The 26,702-nt window shown below is 35.2% G+C and overlaps 4 protein-coding genes across 4 annotated transcripts; 1 reads left to right on the forward strand and 3 right to left on the reverse strand.

Moving 5' to 3' along the window:
* Positions 1–14,713: 14,713 nt before the first annotated feature.
* LOC113780209 (putative disease resistance protein RGA1) lies at positions 14,714–15,328 on the reverse strand. The gene has a single exon (XM_027326023.1). The coding sequence runs from the start codon at positions 15,326–15,328 to the stop codon at positions 14,714–14,716; it is 615 nt and encodes a 204-aa protein (XP_027181824.1).
* A 3,889-nt stretch (positions 15,329–19,217) lies between these two features.
* On the forward strand, positions 19,218–21,376 carry LOC113780210 (protein TPR2-like). Its single transcript, XM_027326024.1, has 7 exons — positions 19,218–19,246; positions 19,460–19,691; positions 19,780–19,941; positions 20,027–20,134; positions 20,267–20,413; positions 21,034–21,144; positions 21,263–21,376. The coding sequence occupies exons 1-7, from the start codon at positions 19,218–19,220 to the stop codon at positions 21,374–21,376; spliced, it is 903 nt and encodes a 300-aa protein (XP_027181825.1).
* Positions 21,377–21,671: 295 nt separating this feature from the next.
* LOC113780211 (putative disease resistance protein RGA1) lies at positions 21,672–22,943 on the reverse strand. The gene has a single exon (XM_027326025.1). The coding sequence runs from the start codon at positions 22,941–22,943 to the stop codon at positions 21,672–21,674; it is 1,272 nt and encodes a 423-aa protein (XP_027181826.1).
* A 682-nt stretch (positions 22,944–23,625) lies between these two features.
* LOC113780212 (putative disease resistance protein RGA3) lies at positions 23,626–25,184 on the reverse strand. Its single transcript, XM_027326026.1, has 2 exons — positions 24,914–25,184; positions 23,626–24,767 (listed from the first exon to the last, which is right to left on the reverse strand). The coding sequence occupies exons 1-2, from the start codon at positions 25,182–25,184 to the stop codon at positions 23,626–23,628; spliced, it is 1,413 nt and encodes a 470-aa protein (XP_027181827.1).
* Between the last annotated feature and the right edge of the window lie 1,518 nt (positions 25,185–26,702).

Below are 26,702 nucleotides of genomic sequence, written 5' to 3' on the forward strand. Positions count from 1 at the left end.
ACTCGAAATACATGTCTTATGCCTAACTACAGGCTACTAAACCATCAGATAAAGCCAGAGATGAATTTGATACCCGTCAAGATCAAAGCGCAAAGTGCAAAATATATACATAATAAAACAAGAAAAGCCGGAATTAGCTTAAGAAATGTTCCAAAAAAAAAAACCAGTAGAAGCTCTACTGCAACCGAACAATTATTTGATCAACTAGTTAAAAGCGCTTCAGCACTTACTTGAGAGGGAATGAATACTCCGGCGAGGCGCAACAGATGCGACAAATATGCAGAAATTCCTTGTATATTGTAAAGCTACGTTCCGAAAACTTTGAATTTAAGCAGAAGAAAATATTTAGATGAATTGAACCAAAGAAAGAAGCTAATTTATATTGGCGAAACCTTTTGCAATGCTGGTGGTCCAGTATACAGGAGAAAGTACTAGTAATAGGTAAGGAATCACTACTTATATTGATAAGAAAGCAAAGCTAAGTTCTTGCAATTACTTTCCAGGTTGTGTAGTGTACAAGTATTGAACATTACGTAAAATCAAGCTAACACTTAGAAGTCTGACAAGTTTTTTTTTTTTTTTTGAATGAAGAAGTCTCACAAGTTACAAGCAAAGGATTTGTGACATGAAGGAAGAAGTCTCACAAGTTACAAGTAAAGGTTGTGTGACATTCTCCTACAATCTTAACTTGGAATGATTAGGTCCAAATTTTGGCTCACGTGACACTGGATTCTTTTCTTTCTTTTTAGCCTAAACATTAGTAAAAATTGACTCAGTTGATAACGATAAGACATTTTGTAGCAAAAAAAAATGTCGAAGCCCTCAACAATTATTCATGTAAGTAATTCTTTTGAATCTCGTGAAATATCTAACCACTCTAAATTCAGAATGATATAACTTCATCTTCTTCATAGCTTTCCACCATTATTACAGGAAACATGTTTTGCTTAAGAGATTCTACTATTCTTTCTTACAAAACAAAATAAATTCTTCTTCAGAGAATTTTTCCCTTTTCAGAGAAGTTGGATTCACGAGGGAGGTATAAGACATTAATTAGTTGTATTTTGTCCTCCTAAATTTATTTAATCATCATGTCTTGATTTCATGTTTCTAGTCTTTCGGTCACATTTAGCAGTTAGGTCCCTTACTTTTCAGATATAATTAAAAGGATATAATGCATGTGTACATTCGCCCGCAAAGCCGTTAACCGGCTAATCATGCGCATGCACAACTGATAAATATGCATTAGAATTGTGAGTTGAGATTAATACTTCATCAAAATTTCTTTGATTAAGTGTCTTTACAAGTAAAGAATACCTTCATAGTGCAGATAAGTTTGAAATAAATTTGTTCCTATTTAAAAGAAAGAAAAACGGTGGTAATGTCACTATCCGGATGGCCCAAGTAACTTTGGGACCAAAATTCACTATCCAAAATAGTTAATCCAAGTAATGAAGTAACCGTTGGATCCAAGCTTAAAGATCATTCATTTTCCCTTCCTTCCACAGACGTGGGATGACTGCATTCTAGATTCTCCCCATAGCAGAGATATAAGTGAGATTTGTTCTGATATCAATTCTCATGACTCGAATCCAAAGACCGACCCAAGTAATTTTTGTACCGAATTTATTAGGTGTGGTGGCTACATGGAGAAAGATTGAAAGGAACGAGGGAATTGGGAACTATGCATGTCACGGGACTTTACTCAACAAATTTTGCTTTTACATAGCCTGATGTACATGGCTTACAGATGTTTTTAGTTTTATAGTCATACTTTTGCATTTTGTACAGAGCACATTGTTTTTGCTTGAGAAAACTTCCACTCCAATTATTAGATGTTTATATCTCACTTAAAGAAATTGTAACATTTTTGTGATGAAAAATTTAATTAAAAATACTACAAATGTGATTAAAAAATGTGCTAATGTAGTGCCATAAATGAAGATTTGTCTAGTTGTTCAAATAGACATGTAAACTTTTAATATGGTTAAGTTCATCCTACATTTGTACCCTTAAAGCTTCTGAAAAATTGTTTTCTTCCTAAATCCTCCCTCCCTCCCAACAAGAAAAGTTTAGGGCAAATTACACTTTATCCTCTATGATTTGGATTAAAGTATCAAAATAACAGAAATGATCATCCGAAATAGAACCTATAAAAATATCGAAATTATCCTTGTTAAAAACTAAAATGACTAAAGTGACCAAAATATATAAACATAATATGCATGACACTTTGGGTAGGCTCCGAAGATATTCACAATCATTTAGGTTTAAAATTTGCAAATTCCACAAGCCACAAATTGATGTGGATAGTTCATCAATGTCGGATCCTGAAAGATTTAAATGTCTTAAACGTTTCAGGTTGCTTATTGCAGGTGCCAACTTTGTAAACCTTTTCTCCCACCATGCTGTCCTTACAATGAGCACTCTCAGGGAACCACATTTCGACAAGAAAGAAGAGTACTGGTCAGTGCCTCTAATTCTAATGTAGCATCTTGACATAATCTTCTGATATTATGGTCTGCTGGGGTATATCTTTTCCCAAATTTTTTACTTTTGGTCTGCTGGGGTTTGCCGAATTGCTTAATTCCTTTGTACCCTATCGTTCATCATGATGCAAGAGATTATGGATGGCTACATTTTTGAATCTAAGTGATGCATTAGCGCCTAAAGTGTAAAAAATTTATGAATTCAAGTAGTAATAGATCCGGATTTTAGAAGTTTAATTCATGATGCATTAGTTGATGGGACGTACTTTGTCTTTTTCTATAAATGTTCCAGATGCATATTGCTCAATACTATTTTGATTGCTTCACCCTTCTTATTGGTTTCAAGAACAACAGGAAGCAAAAATTCCAGCCTTGGAAGCTATTCGGCAACATATAAAAGTATACTAGCAGAAGAAATAAACACACGGAAGCCATTTATATTTCAATCAAAAATAGTGAATGAAAAAAAAAAGAAATTCAGCACTCGCTTTGGAGAGAATGAATGCTCTGGCAACATTTGATCCGTTGAATCTGCAGAAAAATAAACCTACTTTAAGTTTGAGGGGAAAAAAAACAAAATTCAGCACTGAGCCAAAAGAGGAAAAAGAAAGAAAGAAAGAAACCACAGAGAGTAGCTGATATGTTGAATTTGGGAAAATTCCTAGTATATCGTGAAGCTACATAATTACTCAAAGTAAAGTTTAAGAAAAAAATATTCGGAGAAAGATGATAATTTGGACCAATGGCTTTTTGGCAACGGAGATGGTCTATCGATAAGAAAGTAGAGTGAAATTGCCAATGAGCTTCCTACCCGTGTGGGGGTACAATTATTGAATGTGGCGGACCTATAGAATAGAATTTTTACAAGCAAAAAATGGCAAAAAAAAGTAGAGTGAAATTACTGCATGACTTTCCAGGTGTCTAGGAATAAACTTTTGAACATGGGATGCACATTGCACTGCACTGTTTCGAGTGTTTTACCCTTCTTATTAGTTTCAAGAAAAACACATGGAAGCCACCTTTTTACATAATAATATTTAGCTTGTATTATAAATATATTTTTCATATTTTTAATAATTTTTTATCTTATATACATAACATCATAAAAGATGCTATAGTAATTATTCTAAATAACACTCTATCTAAACAAACCCATTTATATTTTAACCAAAAAAAATGCTTATGACAAAAAAAAAAGAGAAAGAAATTCAGCACTCACGTTGGAGAGCGTGAATACTCTGGCAACAGTTGATCTGTTGAATCTGTAGAAATTTCCTTTGTATAGTGCGGCTAGTTGATAAAAGGGAAAAAAAAAAAACTTGAAGTTCAAGGAAAGGGAACAAATCTCAGCATGCACTTGCTTGAGAGAAAATGAAGCTTCTGGCAATAGCTGATCGGATGAATATGAGAAAATTACCAGTATATCGTGAACCTAACCAGTAAAATCCAAGTTTGATAAAAGAGAACACAGGGGAGGAAGATGATAATTTGATTCAAAATTGAAACAATTCAGTATGTGCAAGACTTTCAGCAAGGAAGACGGAGTATTATAGAGGAGAAAGTAGGAGCAGTACTGTTATTGATAAGAAATTGGAGTGAAATTGAACGTGACTTTCCTGGTTGGTTAGTAGTACAATTATTCACCGTGGAACTTGCAAGTTAACTTTCAACGTACCAATTGAAAAAATGAAGGTTGATGATTACCATGCTTCTTTTGTTTTTGCTTATGCAGTAAGCCTTTTCACAAGATTATTTTAAGTTGAAAATAAAGATACTAAAATAAAATTAGGAGAAACCCACAAGATGAAATGAAGTTAAAGATGGAGATGTTAAAATAACTTCTAGGACATGTTAAATTAACTCATACTCAAAAATCTTACAAACAATATAGAATTTGGGGCATTTTCTTGCGATCTTATAATAGTTGAGAAGATTGAAAAATTGGCGCTAGATTACGATTCAGGAACATTTTTTATTTTTTCCTTTCCCAAAAGTAAATGACTTTTTCTTTATTATTTGTTTTGTGGAGAATTTGAAATTGATCAGATTTTGACTACTTAAGCATTTTTTATTATAGTAATTTCTGCTGGGTGACAGGTGCCGAACCTGTGCAATAATAAATACCTGCTTAAATAAAATATAATTTCTATAGATAGTGATAAGCAGAGTCGAATCCACAGGGACTAGGGATAATCTATTTCTTTTAGAGTCCGAAGTATGGGGGGTTTTTGAAAATGAGAGTAACTAAATTACTTGAAATAAATTAAAATAAAATAAAATAACTACAACTCAAATAACTAATTATCACAATAAAAATAATAATGGACGAACTCTAGCCAAGAGACAACTTCGGAGATGGTTCACTTAATTCGATCACAGATGCAGTACTGTTATTGATAAGAAAGTGGAGTGAAATTGAACGTGACTTTCCTGGTTGGTTAGTAGTACAATTATTCACCGTGGAACTTGCAAGTTAACTTTCAATGTACCAATTGAAAAAATGAAGGTTGATGATTACCATGCTTCTTTTGTTTTTGCTTATCCAGTAAGCCTTTTCACAAGATTATTTTAAGTTGAAAATAAAGATACTAAAATAAAATTAGGAGAAACCCACAAGATGAAATGAAGTTAAAGATGGAGATGTTAAAATAACTTCTAGGACATGTTAAAATAACTTCTAGGACATGTTAAATTAACTCATACTCAAAAATCTTACGAATAATATAGAATTTGGGGCATTTTCTTGCGATCTTATAATAGTTGAGAATATTGAAAAATTGGCGCTAGATTACGATTCAGGAACATTTTTAATTTTTTCCTTTCCCAAAAGTAAATGACTTTTTTCTTTATTATTTGTTTTGTGGAGAATTTGAAATGGATCAGATTTTGACTACTTTAGCATTTTTTATTATAGTAATTTCTGCTGGGCCTTTATCAAATGCCCTGAAAATGCTATGAGGTGCTCAGAAATGGTCGAAGTAGTTGAATAGGAGGATCCCGAAGGCACCCCTCTCTTTCAAGAGGGTTCGCAGCATGTCAAACCCTAGCTATTCGTAGAAGTGGTATAGTATTAACATGCAAGGCTTTCTGGGCAATAGAGATGGCCTATTATTGAAGAGAAAGTAGTAGGTGTGTATTGATACGAAAGTAGATTTGTGAAAGTGCTTGTATAGGGTTGCAGACGAATCGAACAGCTCGCGAGTTCGACTGGAGCTAAGTCAACATCGAGTTCGAACTAACCAAGTCGAATTCGAACTCGAAAATACTAAATTTATTAGCTTGCGAGCCGGCTCGAGTTTGATTATATATTTATTTTTTTTATTTTAATAATAAAATTACATATATATCCCTAATATTTTATTATTTGTTAAGACAAATTATTATTTTATTTATTTTTTAAAAATAAAATAATTAATTTTTTCATTTTTTAAGCTCGAACTATACATTTTGAACTCGTCGAATTCAAGTTTCATAAATCTAGGTTAAGACTCGACTCGATTATACCAAAACTCGACTTGATTCGTCTCGATTCATTTACACCCCTATGCTCGTCAGTTTCCTAGCCGTGCAGTAGCACAATTATTGAATGTGGTGGACCTATATATCAGAATTTTGGAGGCTGATTAGTTTCCAAAGCACTGTTATTACACAAAATACAACCTTGAGTTGTGGAAGGAGTATTCTTTCAAGAGGCATTGTGAAGGTCTATACAGGTTAATTGATAGCAATGTTAGGCAGTGGGGAGAATATCATATAAAATTGTGTCGAAAAGAGCAAATTATGTTAGTTTTGTGGGTTGTTATCCGATAAATTCACGATAGTTTGGATTTTAAAAGATTACCAGATTTCTTATGTTCTATTTTTGGCTGATTCTTTTTCAGAATGGAGTGAAACAAATGACAGTACGCACTTGTCAAAGATATTCACATCATATTATGCAAATTCTTTCTTTTGGATAATTTGGTAGATTTTGGTGTTTTTGATTTTGGAGGGGAAAGTGCACTATGGAATGTCTCTGAAGCTCATATCAATTGCCTTCATGTGGGGATTGCTTTCTAAGTAGTGTATAGTAACATATGCTAGTATATGTGCATAACTTACGTTTAGTATCTTATCCATTGGTATTAGCCTTAAGTTTCTTTTATTCATCTGCAAGGCTATGAGAAAGAAATGGCAGAGGTAGAAAATAGTGGTATTAGTGAATAGAAGAGTGAAAGTGAAGATATGCTGCAAGGGATTTCTTTTATTCCTTGTGTGATTGTCTTGAGTTCTTGTTCGTTCTACACAGTTGGAAGATGTGCAACGAGCGATTGCTATGCTCGAAGGTGATTTCTCAGACTTTACATTCTTATTTTTAACCTGTCAATGTCCAAGTGCTCTAAAATCTTTTTTTTTTCGTTTGTTTAACATCAAAATCTGGTTCTTTGCATAATTTGTGTCCCTTTTTTTCCCCCTAAACACTAAATCTTATCGAATATTTTCAGCATCTTGCAAATAGTTGTCGTTCCTTGTGTTGCTCTGTTACTTATATGCATGTTCAGTCACATTCAACTTACAAAATGAAGCAGACAGAACAACTTTATACCTTATAGTTTGATCCATGTTTAGTTCTCATAACCTCCCCTTCTTATTATTATTTTTTTAAACTCTTTTGCCAAAAAAATTTTAAACTATTTAGGCATTGCAGCATAATGTGTCCTGTTTCTATGTAGTACTATGATGGATTGTGATGATTTATCCATCTCCACCTCTTTTTTTGGGAACTTGGACTGATGTAGTGGTTTTTCACATCTTGGTTTGTTGTATTTGCTTTTCCTTGGGATGATTTTTTCAAAAAATGGCGGTTTAGTGTTTTTTGCTTGGTTTTCTCTTCTGTGCATGCAAAGTTGTTTTTTTTTTCCTTTGATTTGTGGTTGTAGGCCTTGAAGAATTGGTTATGTAGTGAGTTATATACTCATTTTCTTCTTTAAATTTCGCTTTAAACTGGACTCCATTTTTCAGTTTCTCTCATAAGCAGAATAACAAATATATGGTAATAGGTGGCTGGCTTAATCAGATGTACAATTTATATACCATAGAGCAGAAATTAGCATTGAAATTTCTCTCTTTGATTGTGTCGTGTTGATCTCCTAATCATATTATTTTCAAGTACTTGCTTCAATGAAATGTTGAAGAACAATTTAGAGATGAGTTGATTACAACTCGGATACAAATTACATCTAATTGAATTACAACTCGGTTTGAAAATTAACTAAGGTTGTGATTTGATTGTTTGATTTTCCTTGGGCCTATAGTTACATCATTGTCTTAATCTTCTCCAGCTTCTTTTTTGTGTTTAGATTTCCAATTTTTTGGACTCTGGCTTCAGAATAAGTAGATTGCTCCTATAATCCTTTTGTGTTCTCCATGAGAAGATCTTTGGTGGTTTGAAACGTTAGTGCATTTTTTTCCCTTGGGAGATTTTTTTAAAAAAACTGGTGGTTTAGTGCCTTTTGCTTGGTTTCCTCTTCTTTTTCTCGTTTTCGTGCATGCAAATTTATTATTATTTTTTTTTTTGTAATGTTTTGTTTTGATACTTTGGTGGTTCCAAGGCTTGAAGGATTGGTCATTTGTGATTAATTAGTGGATTCCATAAGAAATAGGTTCTGATTGATGAGAATCCAATTTTCATTGCAGTTTTGAATTTTTTACCTCAAATTTTTGGGTTTAATTGCTTTTGGTGTTTGACAATATGATATATGAAGGAAATTTTGTGCTTGTTGTCTCTTGATTTTGTATAAAATGGAAATTCTTTGTGTGTCTATTTTTCTATTGAAGGAATAGAATTTGGATTGTGAAAAATGATGTTCTTAATGGTTGTCATGGTCTTGTGCATATTTTACATTGTGGTACTGATATTTTGCAATGGAGTCAAGAGATTAATTTACATTGTGGGGTATATTGGCTATTCATACTTATGCGGTTTATGATTATCCTTGTGATTTTTTGCTACAGAATGTTGAACTGGGTGATCATGTGGTTGAGCAGCTAAGAAGAAGGAATCTGTTATATGCTGTGTTAGGCATTCATGTAGTCTGATTAGGAGTGTGACTCAATGTAAATTGATTATTGTAATCTTTTAATTTGTTCAGCCTTTTTCTAGAGAACAGTTTTAGTAGATATTTTTAGTTAAATGTGTAGTTATCCTTGTTATAAAGAACTCAACCACAGATATTTTGTAGTAGCTAGGTTGTTGATTAATATGGCTCAAATGCCATTTCCGTTGTACGCCGCATACTTTTTTGTGTGTTTGTGTACAGTTTTTTTGCATTTTATGCTAATCTGTTTTATGGGTGATCATTTGTAACTGCCAAATTCTTGGCTTGCAATAAGAGCGGGTCTTAAACTACAAGCAAATAAATGAACTGCTTTAAGAAGGGAAGAAGTAATTTTGTATTTCGTAAGTAAAGTCACCACACATTGCTTCACATAGCAGATTTTGTGTTGCATTTAGCATTAGAAGCTTGGTGTTTAGCAAGTTGTTGGAATTATTAAGCGAATCAAGGTTTCATAATGCATGTTTAGACCCAAAATTGGTCATTAAGCTATTGACTCTACCTATCCAATTTTGATAGTGAATGTTTGAATGTTTTTCTGTAACTTTGATGTCCTTTTTTTCTTTTTCAACTAATAATTAATCAGTGCAATTTCTTTTATAAATAGTTTTTATATGCAAAATAAATTACTGAACAGATTTAACTCTGTACACTACATGTTCAAGGATCTATTCCTTTTGAATTTTACTAATAATCTGCATATCTTTTCTGGATAAATTATTATTTTTAATACTTCATATATTTTGCTTTTTTCTCTATATAAAATTGGGCAGGGCATTTTACATTTCCATCGCACGAAGCACGTTCATGCTTCCTAATTGTAGTTAAAGTTGTTAAAAAACTTGTAGTAGACAAACTTAGCTAAAAACTTGCTTATCAAACAAGACCTTTGTTATGAGTAAGTTTTGAAAAAGAAAATTAGATATACTTCTATGAAAAGAGAAACTATTTTTTGGAATGTATTTTATAATTTTGTTAATAATTAATATCCATGATCAAAAGATTGGAGGCACTAAATAAAACACATAGGTAAATCATTGGGAGATCTATATTAAATAGTTATCAATTAGTACTATACCTATATGTGTAGTAGGAAAATATATATTTTTCAAGAGAGAATAAAACTCTAACTAAAAAAATTTAGGAGAGAAGAAAACTCTCACTAGATAACCCTAAGAGAGAAAAAACTCTCACTAGAAAATCTTAGGAGAGATCTTATTCACACAATTAAAAAAAAAAAAGCTATAGAGAGGGCTCCTCTAATGAAAAAAGATCAAAAAAATTTGATCTCTCTCCCATGGGAGAGTTGAAAGGAGTTTTATTTATAGAGTTTTTTTTTTTCTAAAGAGAAGGAGGAGAGTAGGAGGAGAGGAGGGGTTAATTTGAATGATTATTTCTTTCCTTTTGATAATTAGTACGCTGCCTATGTAGTAGGAAAACATATAATGAGTAAATCTTATATACACTGACAGTATATACACTATTACCATTGGATCTATAACACGTGTAAAAATTAGATTTTAAATTCAAATTTTACATAATTATCATTCATTCAAGATTGATAGTGTATACACTATTACTATAAAAAGGATTAATCTATTTTTTTCATTCAAATGTTTGACTGAGAGAATATTCTTAGGTCCCTTAACTCAATTTAGTAAGAAAATGTATATACAATCTCATCTTTAGCCTTAATTGTAAATATTTGCTGCTTAAACTTCACCGCAAGTCGATGGAAATAAATGTTTGCAACCAAGAAAGGTTTCTCCCTTCATATTAGTACAGAATTCATTACTTCAAACTACTTCAGTTAGGCTTTGCTTGGATTGAAAATTTGATTAAGAATTTGAAATCCCCTCAAATCATTTTAATTCTTTAGATATCTTAAGAGACATTTGGATTTGTAATTTACAGATTGTTTAAATACATTTTGAATACTAAAATAATTGATAATTTATAAATCCAAATAACTTTAAAATAATCTAAATAACTTTAAAATAATCTAAATAACTAGAAAAAATATGAAAGGATTTTAAATTTTTCGTCAAATCTCTTGATCCAAACGTAACCTAAATTAATGAACACTAGTTTGCATTGGACTGTTTGGTCAGTTACGTTGGTTTGCAAAGCTGTTTCTGCCTTGACATATGGGCCAGAAATGTCGGTCATGTATCCAACTCATGTCATGGGTCTGCGAGTCTTCTACCATTTTCGGTCCCCTTGGAAAGTCCAGGTATACGAGGCCCATCATTTACATTTTTATTTTATTTTTTTGGTGATTGCTCCTGTGCACTTGGGTTACAGCTGCTGAATTTCTTTCAGCTTTTAGGTAAACTTTTATATCCAAACCCAAACAAATAGGTCAACATAATTGTGTCTATGTAGAATAATTTTTACAGAAAATATTATTGTAACACTTTTGTTTAGAATATATTCTATCAATTGTTTTTTTAGAGAAGGTGAACTCATGAGGGATGCCATCAGAGCCCCTAGAGGAATTCAAAAAAAAAAAAGAAAAGAAAAGAGAATAAGACGAAAAGAAAAGAAAAACTAGAGTAGGTCTAAGGAATTAACTAATGTTTGCCAAGTGGATTTAGACTGTCTACCTAGTTTTTGCAAAGGAATTAACTAATGGTGCAATTCGAATATCTTTAGACGAGGCTCGATGTTGGACAGCACCCTCGGCATACAATACGGAATTTCCTTGGCATTTTCCTTATCTTTACAAAAATATATTACTATAAAATATAATCATATTTCTTCCCCTTTTTTTTTTTTTGTAATGCCTGACCATCTTTTACATTTAAAATTTTTTTTTTCTTTTTGGTGATTGATTGTGTATTTAATTATGGTAGCACCGGTCAATTTCTTTCAGCTATCAGACAAAAATCATATCCAAATCGAAACGAAAGGTTCTACAAAATTTGCGTTTTGGTATGCAGAGTTCAAATTTGGTAGTAATGTTTCTTCTACATTTTTTTTCTTTTTTATTTTCTTCCAAGAGTTAAACACTTAAGGGCAAAAAACCTCAGCGGCCATTAAACTATTAGCGAGATCATGTTTTGGCCATCGAACTATTTTTTGTCAATAATTGGCCACTAAACAATTTAATCCGTAAACCCGTGATCATTTCGTTGTTAATTGCTCTTAAGTTCTAAAATTAGCATTGCACGTGGCCATGTCCGAGGGCAATTTTGTCCAGTAATTTACTGACCCTGCAACCCAACTCCTCTGTTTCCTCGCCTTCTGAGACAGGGTACCCACTAGAGAATTGACCGTCTCTGAACTGATAGCCGACACAGGATCCCCCAGCATATATCAACATAAAAACATGTCTTCTTCCTTCCAGTAATTTCCCCATAGATTGAGAATGTAAAGTTAGAAAAACCTACATAAGAACAACTCTGAAATTGCAAAAAGCAATGCATAATTAAAGAACCAAAGAGAAGGAGGGAGCGGGGAACATACGGGAGCACAAGGAAGCAAGAAGAGCCACAAATGTAGACTCCCTCAGCAACCCATAAGACAGCTTGCAGTAATTTCCTTATATTGTCATCCAACTCTGTAACTAAACCGTCGCCACCGACGCCGGCGGTTGTTGTAATGGGACTCGAATTCCGGCGACGGCGAGCCCCATTGGAAAGATAAAGTTCAGTACTAGCAATTCCAAATTTAAACCACCCCTTATTCTCCTTGGTCTTGAATTTATCAAAATTAGTATAACTCTGCCTTTTCTTGGTGTTAGCAGCTGCGACGTGGTCAACGCTGCTAGGCGCCCATGAAGGCGGTCTTGAGTTGAGGGGCTTGCATAGAAAGGTTCCCGTTGTCAGTATTTTCAGATTTCACCGCCGGTCGCCGGTGAAATTCTCTCCGGTGACTCAATCCCAGTCAGAAAGAAAGAGAGGAGGTGCACATGTCTAGTGCAGGATGGTGGAAGTTCAGTAGCTATTTCAGTAGGACTTGGCAACAGTGGAACTTAGGATGGGGCTACGGCTACGTGGCGTAGCATTATTCAAGTACTTTTTCACAGACTACGGTTCCACGCCTTCTAGTAGGGTCAATAAATTGCTGGACAAAATTGCCCTCGGACATGGCCACGTGTAATGCTAATTTCAGAACTTAAGAGCAATTAACGACGAAATGATCACGGGTTTACGGATTAAATTGTTTAGTGGCCAATTATTGACAAAAAATAGTTCGATGGCCAAAACAGGATCTCGCTAATAGTTTAATGGCCGCTGAAGTTTTTTGCCCAACACCTTAACTGTCAAAGCTATGTTCCTTGTTAGTCTCAGACTCTCAGCGAAACATTAAACGCGAGGGGTACATTAGTGACTAAATATTGCAAGAAATTTTTTTTAACCACTGATTTATTTGTAGATGTCAATATTTATCAGTTATGTTTGCAAATTTACACCCTCTGTCTTTCTCGTGGGGGTCTGCCTTTGGGCATTTTAAAGCATATTATTTTGTTGAATCCCTAGCCATAAGAGGAGAAACTCCTCGAGCTTTTTCTTCTACTATTACTCTCCCATGCATAAACAATATGAAAATTTTGACTCGCCAAATCACGTGACTTGTATTTTAAATGAAATTGTTATTTGCCGTGCTCAGGAAATCATCATGTTAACCTATACAACCCCTATGCAGATCAGCTCCAAATTGATTTTTCCTTGTAAATTGCTGGTATCTTGACATATTCAGGATGGGAGTTCCAATCACTTTAGGTGACAGGTCACCTATACTCCATGGGCGATTTTTGAGTTCCAAAAGAAATTCAAGGATGCGAATTACACTTTGTCGTATTTATTTACTTTTTCTAATTAATCTTACATTTCAAATGTGGATGGCATAAAGTAATAGCATTATGAAAAAAAAACTAGAATTGTAGTCAAATCCCAATACCTTCTTTATTTAATCCAATCTCGAGCAAATGACTAAGTTCATATCGACTGAGTATGGTATAAATTAGGAGTGGGCAAAATTATCTGCTAACCCGAAAACCCGTCATATTCGATTTGAAAATTAGGATATCCAATTTTTATTATTTGATCGGGTCAAAAGAGGATCGGGTACTTGTTAAGATGCAGGACGGGTTAGAATCACATAATTAAAAACCCGTGGGTACCAGACCCATCCCGCATATATATATATTTTTTATTTTTATACACACACTATAAAATAATAATTTAGAACTAAATAAGTAATTTTATTGAATAAATTGCATTACAAATATGAGAAACTATAGTTTATTTGCAAGATTCATTTGTAGAGGACATGATCTTATATTTTATAGAAAAGAGTTTAATTAATGTTGAACATATATTTTAAAAATTGTGCTACTTATTTCAAACTTTTATTGATTTTGAATTCTTTTAAATTTTTTCTTTATCTTATATTCTCTTCACATGCCTGTTTCTTGGTGGGAAACTTTTTTTTAGAAAAAAATTTTCATTAAATTTTAGATGAATGTGTAAAATATAATATTAAATTGATATGCATCATTTTTTAAAAAATTTAAATGATAAATGGGTCGGGGCGGGTACCCGCTGACCCCGATCCTGTTTCAGTTAGTACCCTATAACCGGGTACCCACTGATATGCGGGGCGAGTAAAAGTCAGAAAATGACTGACTCGCAAGGTACGGGTCCGGTTAGCCAAATGGTGGATGGGACGGATACCCGACCCGTGCCCACCCCTAGTATAAATTAGGTAATAGTGTTGGTCTTTTCCACACTTATAGCACAGTACACAAATAGTTTATTACGTAATACATGCATATGCAGACCCACCCGTATGTAATTGTATTACCAAATTCTCAGGTTCGGGATGTGCTTAATTTTGTGCCATTCCTCTCCTCCCATTTCAGACCGTGGTAGTAGTAGATGGCACGTATCTATAGTCAAATTTTGGAGTGTTCACATCATTTGAATGCTGGATGGAAGTGTTTCAAGTTTCGGACATTTGAGTAGTGTCAGGTGCTGAAGAGCAGTGAGGTAGTCTCCAAACCCGTCTGGCAGTGAAGTTAGATTGTCTTTTTCAATTAAGGCTTTTATTATCCTTTTCACATCAAAATCCTCTGAAACCCAAACCCAGAGTTTTAGCTCAAAATGCTCAATTACGCGCTTATCATTGAAGACCAATTGGGCCTCCAACACCCACTATAGGGAGCACTGATACATTTTGATTATCGCTGACTTGATTCACCAATATTTTCACAATCTCGTCTTTCTCCTCGTCCCTTCCAAGGACTAGATCCGGTTCCTTTACCACGGATCCAGTCTCACGTGTTGCAGTGGAATCAAGCAGAAAGTGGTTGCTCCCACGCTTCTGATCACTTAATCCAAGCTTTATTCTCTCATCAGCAACTGCATCAAATTTTCCATTGATTTCCTTCATCCTTGCTCCAAGCCTGTGCCGAAACCATATGTTTGATGTTGCTGGAAGACAATCCAATACATTACAACATCTGTTTTTGCATTTCGGTTCTCTCGAGACTTCGGTTGCATAATCATCTAATATGTCATCGACTTCATAAGCAATAAGATTGAGCTTCTGCAGCCAAAGTTGAATTGCCTTGTCAGTAAATTGCCTCAGCTCGGCATCTTCAATCACTGCTTTGGTTGTTGATAGCAAGCTTGAAAGCTTTTGTATCTCTGTTTCAATACCACAGAGCAATCCAAGCTCCTCCTGGATTATGGGAGAATTCAGAAATTTTACCAGACTTTCCAATAACGCTTCCATCAAGTGTGACCTGAAAATTACAAATGAGGAAATGGAAAGTGAATGTTAATTAAGTTCTTAGGGGCAAGGAGAGGGATGTCAAAAGGAAAAGGGCCATTTTTTTTTTTTTTTTTGGGTATAAGGTATATGTACAAAAAGCTCGATATCATCAAATACAGAAATGAAATGTTTTAAACCTTATGATAACAAAATAAAATAAAATAAAAAAGGTTCTCATAGTTGACAGCCATCAGTCACCTGGCATATTAATCCCAAAAAAAAAAAAGGCTGCGAAACCCAGAAAAAATCCGGTAAAAGATAGACTAAAAATAATCAAAATCTGAACAGATAGGAAAATTCTATATATGGTCCCTTCAGACAATTATTCCTACAATTTTAGCTCTTAAGAAACGACAGTGGTTCAAATTTTAAAATGATCGAAAATATTACAATCTAAGAGTCTAAAAGACTAAAACAATTATTAGTTCACCATCCAATGTGAATTTAATTTGAGAATATGACCAAAAGGACTCTTAAAATCTGCCGACAAGATAACCATTGCAATTTGTTTGGATAGTAAAATTATCTCAAATAATATTTCGCTTGCATCATAAACACATTTTCCAACCCACCTTTTTATATTTCCAATCACCTTTTTTATCTCACATACATCACATCACAAAAAGTACTACAGTAATTATTCCAAATAATATTTCAAATAATACCCTATCCAAACAAAATTTATAATACCTTCATCAAGTTTAAATATTTATATATTTTACCCTTCTTACTTCTTTCATGAAATATAGTACTCAAAATAATTATATACAAAGAAACTCGGCGCTTACTTTTGAATGAATGAGTACTCTGGCAATAGCTGATCTGTAGAATTTGCAAAAGAAATCGCTCCATATGGTGAAGCTACGATTTTAAAAAAAAAAACTTTAAGTTTAAGAAAATGAAACAAAATTCAGCACTTACTTGGGAGAAAATGAATTTTCTTGTAATAGCTGATGATCTAATGAACGTGCAAAAAATTCCCAGTATGTCGTGCACCTGCTCACTCAAAATTAAGTATAAGGAGAAGAGAGCATTCAGAGAAAGATGATGATTTCAACCAAAATACAAACCATAAGTGCAAGACTTTTTGCAATGGAGACGGTCCATCATAACGGACAAAGTAGTAGTAGCAGGTAAGGGGTCACTATTTTTTTTTTTTTTTTTTTTTGTCAAAGGTCAACTTCTATAGATAAGGGGTCACTATTTGTTATTGAATAAAAAAAAGTAGAGTGAAATTGCTTATATGTTTCCTTTTTTTTTTTTTTTTTTTTTTTTGTCAACACAGGGGTGTCCGGGTCAAGACCCGAAGGCGGCCCGACTAATCCCCTGCGCCTGGAGTACAGCGCCACCCCAACCGCACCCAGGCGTTAGGTGAGGTTCGATCCCACGACCTTGCGAGTGGTTTTCCAGCCGCAGACCGGGTGATCTAACCCCGGGGGGCTGCTTATATGTTTCCTGGCCGTGCTGTATTACAATAATTGAACTTGTTGACTTATAGACTAGAATTTTTCCAAGCAATGGAATAAGAAAGTAGATCGAAATTACTACATGACTACAAGATACTTAAAGTAAACTTTACTTTGAACCCTTAAATAGTAGATACCTTCCACTCAATTTTTAAACTTTATTTTTAGACGCTTTACCTCCTAAAGTTTAAAATACATTGCACTTTAGTTTTGCACACCTTACTTTCTAAAATATAAAATCCATCCTACAAAAATATCAAAACTAATGAAATACTCAAAGTTTAGGAATTAAAACTACTAGATAAATTTCATACTTTAGCTATAGAGTGCCAACGGTTAAAATTTAAGAACTAAGAGTGGGGTGGATTTTATATTTTGGGTATGATTAGTCTATTTTGGGGAATGAAGGGAAAAGAAAAGCAAAATTAAAAAATTTTTGTGTTTAAAATCATAAAATCATAGCAAACATCATGTTAAAAAAGATGACTAGTCTATTTTGTTGAATCTTGTGATCATTAGTGTAGTTTTGTTATTTATTTGTGTTGTCTAATTTATTAAATGTGAACTTTGTGAGTGATAAAATATGTGTATTAATTATTTCTAAATTTTAATTATTTTTTTTACTAATATAATTTATATACATGTATAAGGGATATTTATGGAATCAAAGTTTCATCTCTTTTTTTAAAGTACTTTTTTAATGTTACTTTTTCTAATTGGACTAATTTTTTTATCAAAATCTTAACCTTAAGAGAGGTTTGTGTAATTTTACAAACTTCAAGGGAGGCTAGTGATATTATCAGTGAAATTATCCCATGTTTTTTAACTGTTTAACGTGTTGAAGTGGAAGTTTCAGGTTCAGGATGTACCATGGTCAAAAGTGGCTCTACCATAGGACCCCGTCTCTGTTTGGAACCCGAAAGGCCAAATAGAATTAATACATCATATCAGAAATCCAAACTTGGCCCAAAAAATTTTAAAGTAGAAAGTTTCGGGCCATTATTTATGTATTAAGCGTTCTTTTTCTTACTCTTAAACCAACGTGGGATAAACAACCTTATGCCTGAATCTAATAATCTCTTCTTCAAGTCACCTAATATAATCTACTATTCACAAATTTTACTATTTAAATTTTTAAATAACCAAATTAATCTTATCAAGTTAAATCAAATGAGTGTAATTCTTTATTGATTCAGTAACAGGAAAGACTTGTCATTGTGCAGTTTTTGGAAAATGAGTAAGATGTACCTAGGGCAGTTTTTTAAAAAACATTTGGGCAAATTACATTTTACCCCCTGTAATTTAGCATTTTTTACATAACTCCCATATGGTTTCAAAAGCTATACATAATCCCTCATGGTTTAAATTAAAGTGTCAAAGTGACGGAAATAGTTACTCGTAACGAAACTTCTAAAAATGGCGAAATTATCCTTATAAATACATGACACATTAATCTCGCATGATTTTTATATTTTACTATATAACCCCCTTATGGTTTAATCCTTTACCATATAATCCTCTTATGGTTTTCAAAATATACACATAACCCTTTTGGTTAATAAATAATTTTCAACTTTACATAAGAGTATTTTTGACATTTTAGGTGACTCCGTTACGAATGGTCATTCCCGTCACTTTGACACTTTAATCCAAATTAGAAGGGGGTTTTGTATAGCTTTTAAAACCACAAGAGGATTATGTAAAAAAATGTTAAACCACAAGGGGGTAAAGTGGAATTTGCCCAAAACATTTTATTATACTTGTGAAAGGAACACTTATGGGTGCAAAATGTTCCCACAAGAAAGTACAAAGCTGGGATTGTTCAATCTCATATTTTCTCGCAATTTTACTTAGTCTTGATCGCAGGAGGAGGAAAAAGACCATGGATTTGTTGGTTCCGCAGGTTTAGCTTAGAATCTTCCTCTGCAATTTGAAATTGATTGGCAGTCGACATTTATTAGCATGAAGAAATGGTTCCTGCACTATTTGTTAGTTCTTGTGCTCTCTTTCTCGCCAAATTACACATTTTCCAGAGTAATTTCCTCAGTTAAATGTTAAATCCAAACTTCCATTTTCCTTCATTCCCTCCGTTTTAACGGATCCAAGCTCAAAACTTTTGTAATTAGTTCTGCCAGCCAATAGAAAGTGTGGATGCATGACATGCTGCATTGCATCAGGATGCACGAGATCTTGAGCCTTTAATTTTTAGGTGTATATATCCTCTTTTCTTTTAGTAATGTATAGCTTAAATCAGCTAAAAGACACTAGACTAGCGAAAGCTCCACCATTCAAGGGGACTTTTCACAGCCTAGTGACTGATTGGTCACCACATGCCCAACTCCAGTCCCCACATAGATTGTTTCTCAGTCCCCAAGTCATCGACTATGCGACTTGTGAAAGCTGTAAATCTGAAGTAAGGAACAACTTAATAGTGTTTAAACATTTCGTGTAACCCTTGAGATGTTCTTCTGAAGCCAAAATCTATCATGGTGAAAATTAGCACTCTGTGATCTTTTCTTTTGCATACTTTTTCCTTGGAAAGCATTGGTGGTTCTGCTATCTGACTTTTTAAATTTTTCTTTTTTGATTTCTCCAAAGTTGCTTCATCAATCTGTTATTGCTTCAGATTGTTCTCTTGTGGGACGAGCAAAGAAGGTGAATCCCACCTTGTTGAATGGAATGAGAGAGAAGGAGCCGTCAAGAAGACATACTCTGGTTTTAGGAAACGGTCACTGGGTGTGGTGCAATTTGATAGAAGGAATCGTTTCTTAGCTGCTGATGATGAGTTTCAGATTAAGTTTTGGGACATGGATAATAACCACGCGATAACTTTCACCGATGCTGATGGGGGATTGCCTGTAAGTATCACTTTTGAAAACAACCATATTTTGTTGATAAGCCTTTTACTGCAAATTCAAAATTAATGAATTTTTTTTGTCGTTTCAGGGAAGTCCTAGCCCGAGATTCAACAAAGAAGGATCACTGCTTGCTGTTACAACAAGAGAAAATGGAATCAAAATATTGGTGAATACAGATGGACAATACTTGTTGAGGATGCTGGAGAGCAGAACATTCGAGGAATCCAGGGCTTTCTCTGAACAAGTCAATGTTAAGTACCTGCACTTCTCTTTTTATTTGTTTTCTTTTTTTTTGCAGAAGGCATCACATGATTTATTTGCATTGTTTTCTGCAGCCTGCAATTGATGGTTCTTTGGGCCCTATTGGTCATGTTGCTGCCCCTGTTGCTTCAATTCTTGAACGAACCGACAGAATTCAACAATCATTATCCATTGGAAATCTTGTATTCTGTTTTTCCCATTCCATTATCTTTAAAAACTTTTGTCTTTTAATTGATGATTTCTGTCTGTACATCCATCTTCAATGTTGTTGCTGTGCTCTGTTTGGCTCACTCATTGATCTGACTCATTTACAGGCTGCCATGGATGGAAGCACAATAGCTGATGTCAAACCAAGGATTTCAGATAATGCTGATAGAATTAAATGCTGGAAGTTTTCTGATATAGCTGAGGCAAATCAACTCAAGACGCTAAGGTTGCCTGACCCTCTGGCTGCTAGCAAGGTATATGCATGGTACATGGGTGGGAACCTCACTTTTATTGAAATAATTTTCGTTTTCTTGGGAAGGCATTCATTGTAGGACAGAATTTGATTGCATAAGTCAACTTAACCCAGCCAGTGAACAGCATAGCATATCCCACTTCCTGTTTTATGTAACATGTCCCAGCAACAATTTAGCGCCTCCCAACCAGTTACCCTATAGCCAGTTGCCAATTTCGCTAGCTGCATTCAAGCCACCATAATGACCAAACCTCTCAATCACAGATTATCTCCTTTCTAAAACCTTAAACCTCTTCCAAAGGCATAAGGATGAGAAAAGTGGAGAGAGAGAGAGAGGGTGAGTTAAGGTTATTGATGTATATGCATTCAGGTCTCCTGATGAAAATGTATTTATTGTGCCTGGTGTTGGTGTGATATCATGATGCGCTAAAAAGTTGAATGAGGTATTAAAGTGCTGCAATCGGAAGTTGAGGGGGTATCTGTATCTAGTGTGTAAGTCTTAGTGTCAAATGCGATTATCCTATATTTGATAGAATTTCTTGCTGTGTGTAATGCTTTGAAAGTTCTTTATCAACGGATACCCTTGGTACTTTTGTTTAGCAAAAAATATGGGAATTACAGATTTTGCGTTTGCTTTACACAAATTCTGGTCTTGCTCTGTTGGCGTTGGGCTCTAATGCTCTTCATAGGCTCTGGAAATGGCAGCGCAGTGAACGGAATCCTTCTGGAAAGGTTGGATTTTCAGCATGTTGTTTCCACTTCTGTCTCTTTTCCTTCGGTTTAACCTTATCTCATATATCCCATTTTTTGTATCTTCTTTCTTCCGTGTTGTATGTTCTGCGCATATCAGTCTATTGCATCCATCATTCCTCAGATGTGGCAGCCAAGTAGCAGGGCTCTCCTGTCCAATGATCTAAGTGAAGCCAAACCAGCAGAAGAGTCACCCGCATGCATTGCTTTATGAAGGAATGACTCTTACGTCATGTCTGCATCTGGTGGCAAGGTCTCTTTGTTCAATATGATGAGGTTTAAGGTCTGTTGTTACCCTCTTCACCTAATGCTATTAATTGGTTTAATGTAATAGCATTATGAGAAAAAACCCAAATATCTTCTTCATTTAATCCAAGCTCTAGCAAATGAATAAATTCATATCAACAGTGTTGGTCTTCGCCACACTTACAGGACAGTACACAAATACTTTATTACGTAATACATGAATATATTAATTGTATTACTGAATCTTCAGGTTCGGGATGTGCTTAATATTCTGCGATCAATTCCAGATTCGGGATGTGCTTAATTTTGTGCCATTCCTCTCCTCCCCTTTCACACCGTGGTCCCAATAGGGAGCAGTAACGTATAGTCAAACTTTGGAGTGTCTTCATCATTTGAATGCTGGATGGAAGTGTTTCAAGCTTCGGACAAGACCATAGTGTCAGGTCTTGAAGAGAAGTGAGGTGGCCGCCTCCAAACCAGTCTGGCAATGAAGTTAGATTGTGAAAATCAATCAGCTCCAGTTTCTGTAGTGCGGGGAAATGTTTGACTTCCTCTGGCAGAGCTGTCGCGTTTGACCCGTCGATGCTTAGATGAGTCAGGGATTTGAGGGCTTTAGTCCCCATTGAGAGACTCACCAAATTATAGCATCCGAACAAAGAGAGTTCCTGCAAAGATGCAAGGCCTCGCAATCCTTCTTCTGGCAGAGACTCCAGCTTGGGACATTCCACGATGGCCAACATCTTCAAAGCCGTGAGGCTAGCCAAGCTTCTAGGTAAGGCTTGCAGATCCTTCATGTCACTAATACCCAGGGATTCAAGAAGACTAAGATTTTGTAGCATCTCTTCTGGAAAACAACTCAATCCTTCAATGTCCTCAATTCTAAGGGAGTTAAGACTAGTGAGATTGGAGATTGAAGCCCACGCCATGTTCGGGCAGCTGTCGACGCATAACTCCTTTAGGGACGGCATATGTGGCAAAGGCAATGTCAACGTTGGGCAATTGAAGAAAGACAAGGATTGAAGTTGAGAGAATACCCCGAGAGTACCTTGGACTTCTCTTCTTAACATTCCTTTTAGGTTGGGCATGATCTGTAACGTCAGCTTTTTCACCCCTGGAGTAGTAGCAGTACTCTCCTGGGGCCCAACTATGTACTCCGTGGCACTGTTCCGCACCAAAACTTCTGTTACAGTTGAAATCCAAGATGGAAATAATGATGAACCTTTGAAGCCTTGTATACTCAGCAATTGAAGGTTGGGGCAGGGTTTCAAGGCTTCGAGCACTTCCTCATCATTGTACCGTTGAAGCATTCTTTTGAAATGCCAATGCAAACGCAACTCGCGGAGACTCTGTTTTTTAATTAAGCAAGCTTCTTCTGCATCCTTTTTGTCTTTAATCCTCTCAAGGTGCTCAATTGATAGCTCTCCTCTAAGCATATTTAAGTCTCTCAACTCACTTAGTCGGAAGCCCTTTTTGCCACTCAGGACGACCATACTCAACGTCCGCAGGCAAGTCAACTTCCCAATTCCACTCGGCATGTGAGTCAAACTCCCACACCCCTGTAGACAAAGATGTCGAAGATTTCTGAGGAATCTCATGCCTTTGGGTAGACTCCGAAGACCGACACAGTCATTCAGGTTTAAAATTTGCAAATTCCACAAGTCACAAATTGAATTGGGTAGTTCAACAATGTCGGTTCTTGAAAGATTTACGTGCCTTAAATGTTTCAATTTGCTTACTGATGCGACAACCAAAAACCAGATCCGAGCTGAGCTGCGACGGGCCGAGCTGGTCAGGCGCAGCCGACCTGAGAGGGTGAACCGAGCTGAGGGTCCTGCGAAGAAAGAACGACGGCGGGACTACGGTCCCTGGAATAGCTCCGACGGTCAAGTCAGTAGAGCTCAAGAGTAAAGCAACAGTAGGAAGTACTAAAGATGACGTACCTTGTGTCGTCTTGTGGTGCTGTATATATAGGCTTAATGGGTGGTAGTTTCCATATAGGAGTCAAAGTCCCCTTAGGGTTCGGAGTCCTTCTAGGGTTTCATACAACCACCCCTGAAGATCCGGAGGCGGCAGCCCATCAGGCCCACTTCATGGAGAGGCGGCGGCTACAGCCGAGCTGACCTCCCTCTACTCCGAGCTGTCATATCACAATATCCGAGCTAATCCGTAGATTGGTTGGCCGAACTGACAGGTCATCATGTCCGAACTGACACGTGGCTACTGGGAAATTTCCCCCACTACACTTACTGCAGGTGGCAACTCTGTAAACTTATTTGCTGTCCACCACGGTGACCTTATAATGAGTGCCCTCAGGGAACCACATTTTGACAAGAAAGAAGAAAACTGGTCAATGCCTGTGATTGTAATAGGAAAAGCCACTGTTAGCTGATCATGTGGCATATCCAACATCATGGTTCTGTTTGACTCTGTTCCACCGTGTTTAGCCTTCATTACGGATTGAGCCAGATCATGGACAAGGTCATGCATCTTAAAAGCAGGGACACTGCCAGATTCATATTTCTCCACGGCTTGGAACAGTGATCTATTATGTAGTTCAGTCAGCACAGCATCACCAACATCTTCCACTTCCATCGTTCCATTAGAAGTAATCAATCCATTTGCCATCCACAAATGTGTTACCTCTTCTTTTTCAATTTCATAGCCCTTGGGAAATACAGCACAATATGCAAAGCAACCTCTCAACTCTACCGGAAGATTAAGGTAGCTCAATCGCAATGCGGGCGAGATATCTGTTTCATCTTCAGGTAAGTTCCAAAGCTCACTGCATTTCACGGAGTTCCATTCCGCTTCCGACTTAAATCGTAGAAAGCCTCCAAGAGCCTTTGCAGCAAGTGGAACACCACCACACTTTTTTACAATCTCTTTTCCAACAGCTTCAAGTTTGTCTTGCTTCTGCTGACAATCAAATGCCCGTTGCCTGAACAGTGACCAACACTGATCATCTGACAAACTCGATAGACGATGTGTCTCTAATGTGCCCATTATTTCAGCAACCTTCTCCATGCGAGTTGTCGTGACAATTGAACTACCTTTTGATCCGCATTGCAGAACAGATTTCAAATCCTCCCATTCCTGTGGATTCTCATTCCAGACATCATCCAGTACAATCAAGTATCTTTTCCCTTCTAATAAACTTTGAAGTTTTATCTGGAGATCATTCAAGGGTAAGTCTCCAATAGAAGTCTTTTCTACAGACTCAATTAAGGCTTTTATAATCCTCTTCACATTGAAATCCTTTGAGACCCAAACCCAGAGTTTTGGCTCAAAATGCTCAATTACCCGCTTATCATTGAAGACCAATTGGGCAAGTGTTGTCTTTCCAAGGCCTCCAACACCCACTATAGGGAGCACTCACTCAAACCAAGCTTTATTCGCTCATCAGCTATTGCATTAAATTTTTCAAGGGACTCCTTCATCCTTGTCCCAATCCTGTGACGAAACACTAAGTTTCCTGCTACAAGGTAACACATCAAACTAAAACAACCAGAATTTTTGTACTTGACTCTTGAGGCTTCAGCTGCGTAATCATCCAATATGTCATCGATTTCACATGCAACAACATTGAGCTCCTTAAACCAGAGTTGTATCGCCTTTTCTGTGAATTGCTTCTGCTCTGCATCTTCAAGCACTGCCTTGGTGGTGGAGAGCAAACGTGAAAGCTTTTGCATGTCGGTTCGAACGCCACAAAGCAATCCAAGCTCCTTCTTGATCATGGAATTCAAAGTATCTACGAGAATTCCCACAAATGCTTCCATCACGTGTGACCTGAAAATTACAGTTCAAGAAAGTTAAATCAATGTTAATCAAGTTATTAGAGATTTATAACTTGATAGACCCAATAGAAAATGAAAAATTGGAACATAGTTAGAAGCAAAAGCTGTTTTTCTGTTACTAGTAAACGAACAAAAAAATATCTTCTGATTTAACATGAAAACATTGATCCGATTCGTTCTAGACAGCCAGTTAATGACCACCAAGAATATTTATCGATTAATCAAAGAAATAGTTTCAGAATAATTGGTGGACATGCCTGGTTACAAAATCGAGAAACATATTACTAGTTGTAGGATATACTTTCAAACACCAATTTTATCTCGAGTAAAATTTTGGGTAAATGACTCCCAATTGTCCTTCAACCTTTACCAATGGTTTTTTTTGGTCTTTCGACTTGTATAATTGAGTTCCTCAACTTATAAATTAAGTTATGAATAGTGCATCCAAGCTAAATCTCATTATGGTAATATTTACTTTCCCACCGAGGTTCAATTTAATGTCTATTTTCCTACTCTAAGTTTAAATAAAAAACATATTTGTCCTTTTTATTAGTTTCAGTTATTATCTAATAGTTGACATATTTGAATAATTTAATATGTGTGGAAAATTCTGAATTTGGTTTTAATTCGTCCCAAAGACTGAATCTAATCAAGAAAATTTCATTCTATAATACTAAGATTCATTTTAATGTAAGTTTAGCTCCTCCCAAGTTAACTTAAAAAGTAGTCAAATTTGCCACTTTAATGGTTTCGATAAATATTTAGTTGTTGACTAGTTTGATTACTAATGGTGAGAGAAGGGATCTTAGAATCTTCACTACTATCAGGTTCAGAATTCAAATTTTGTGCCTGGTAGTTCAGGGTGGAAAAGGTGTGGGGAGGGATGGAAGAGTAAAAAAAAAAAAATTTTGTTGTGCATATTAATTCCAATTTACTGTTATGCACATTATCATTCTAATTTGGCGCTAAATGATATATTTAGATTCTAATGAGAAGTTTAGCCAAAATAGGGTACTTAAAAAAAGAAGCACACAAAGAAGAAGAAGGAAAATAAAACAAAACAAGGTATTGGGATTTTTATTTGCGTGTATCTTTTCTATAATTGTTTCATTGTCAAACTTTATGATCTTTTCTATAATAACAACTATACAAAAAACATTAAAGATTTATTGTTTATTTTGTATATAATCTTTTCTTATTCTTGTTGGATTAATGTTTCTTTTCAGATATATTTTTTTAGGTTTATAATATTATAAGCAGAATAATAATGATGATAACATTGTAACAAGACTAAATGAGTTAGCAAAATTCGTGACATAAGGCGATGCTAACTTGTCATGTGTTAAAGAGTAATTTTTCATTTTTTTAGTATATGTAAATCGTTAGAAATATTGTGAGTGTGTTTGGAAAACAAAGTTATCCGAAATAATATTTTGGTTGCATTATGAAAACTATTTTCAATTAATTTTTTTACTTTTTAAACTACTTTTATATTTCACA

The sequence above is a fragment of the Coffea eugenioides genome, chromosome 8 (assembly GCF_003713205.1).
Source record: "Coffea eugenioides isolate CCC68of chromosome 8, Ceug_1.0, whole genome shotgun sequence".
NCBI classification, from domain to species: domain Eukaryota; kingdom Viridiplantae; phylum Streptophyta; class Magnoliopsida; order Gentianales; family Rubiaceae; genus Coffea; species Coffea eugenioides.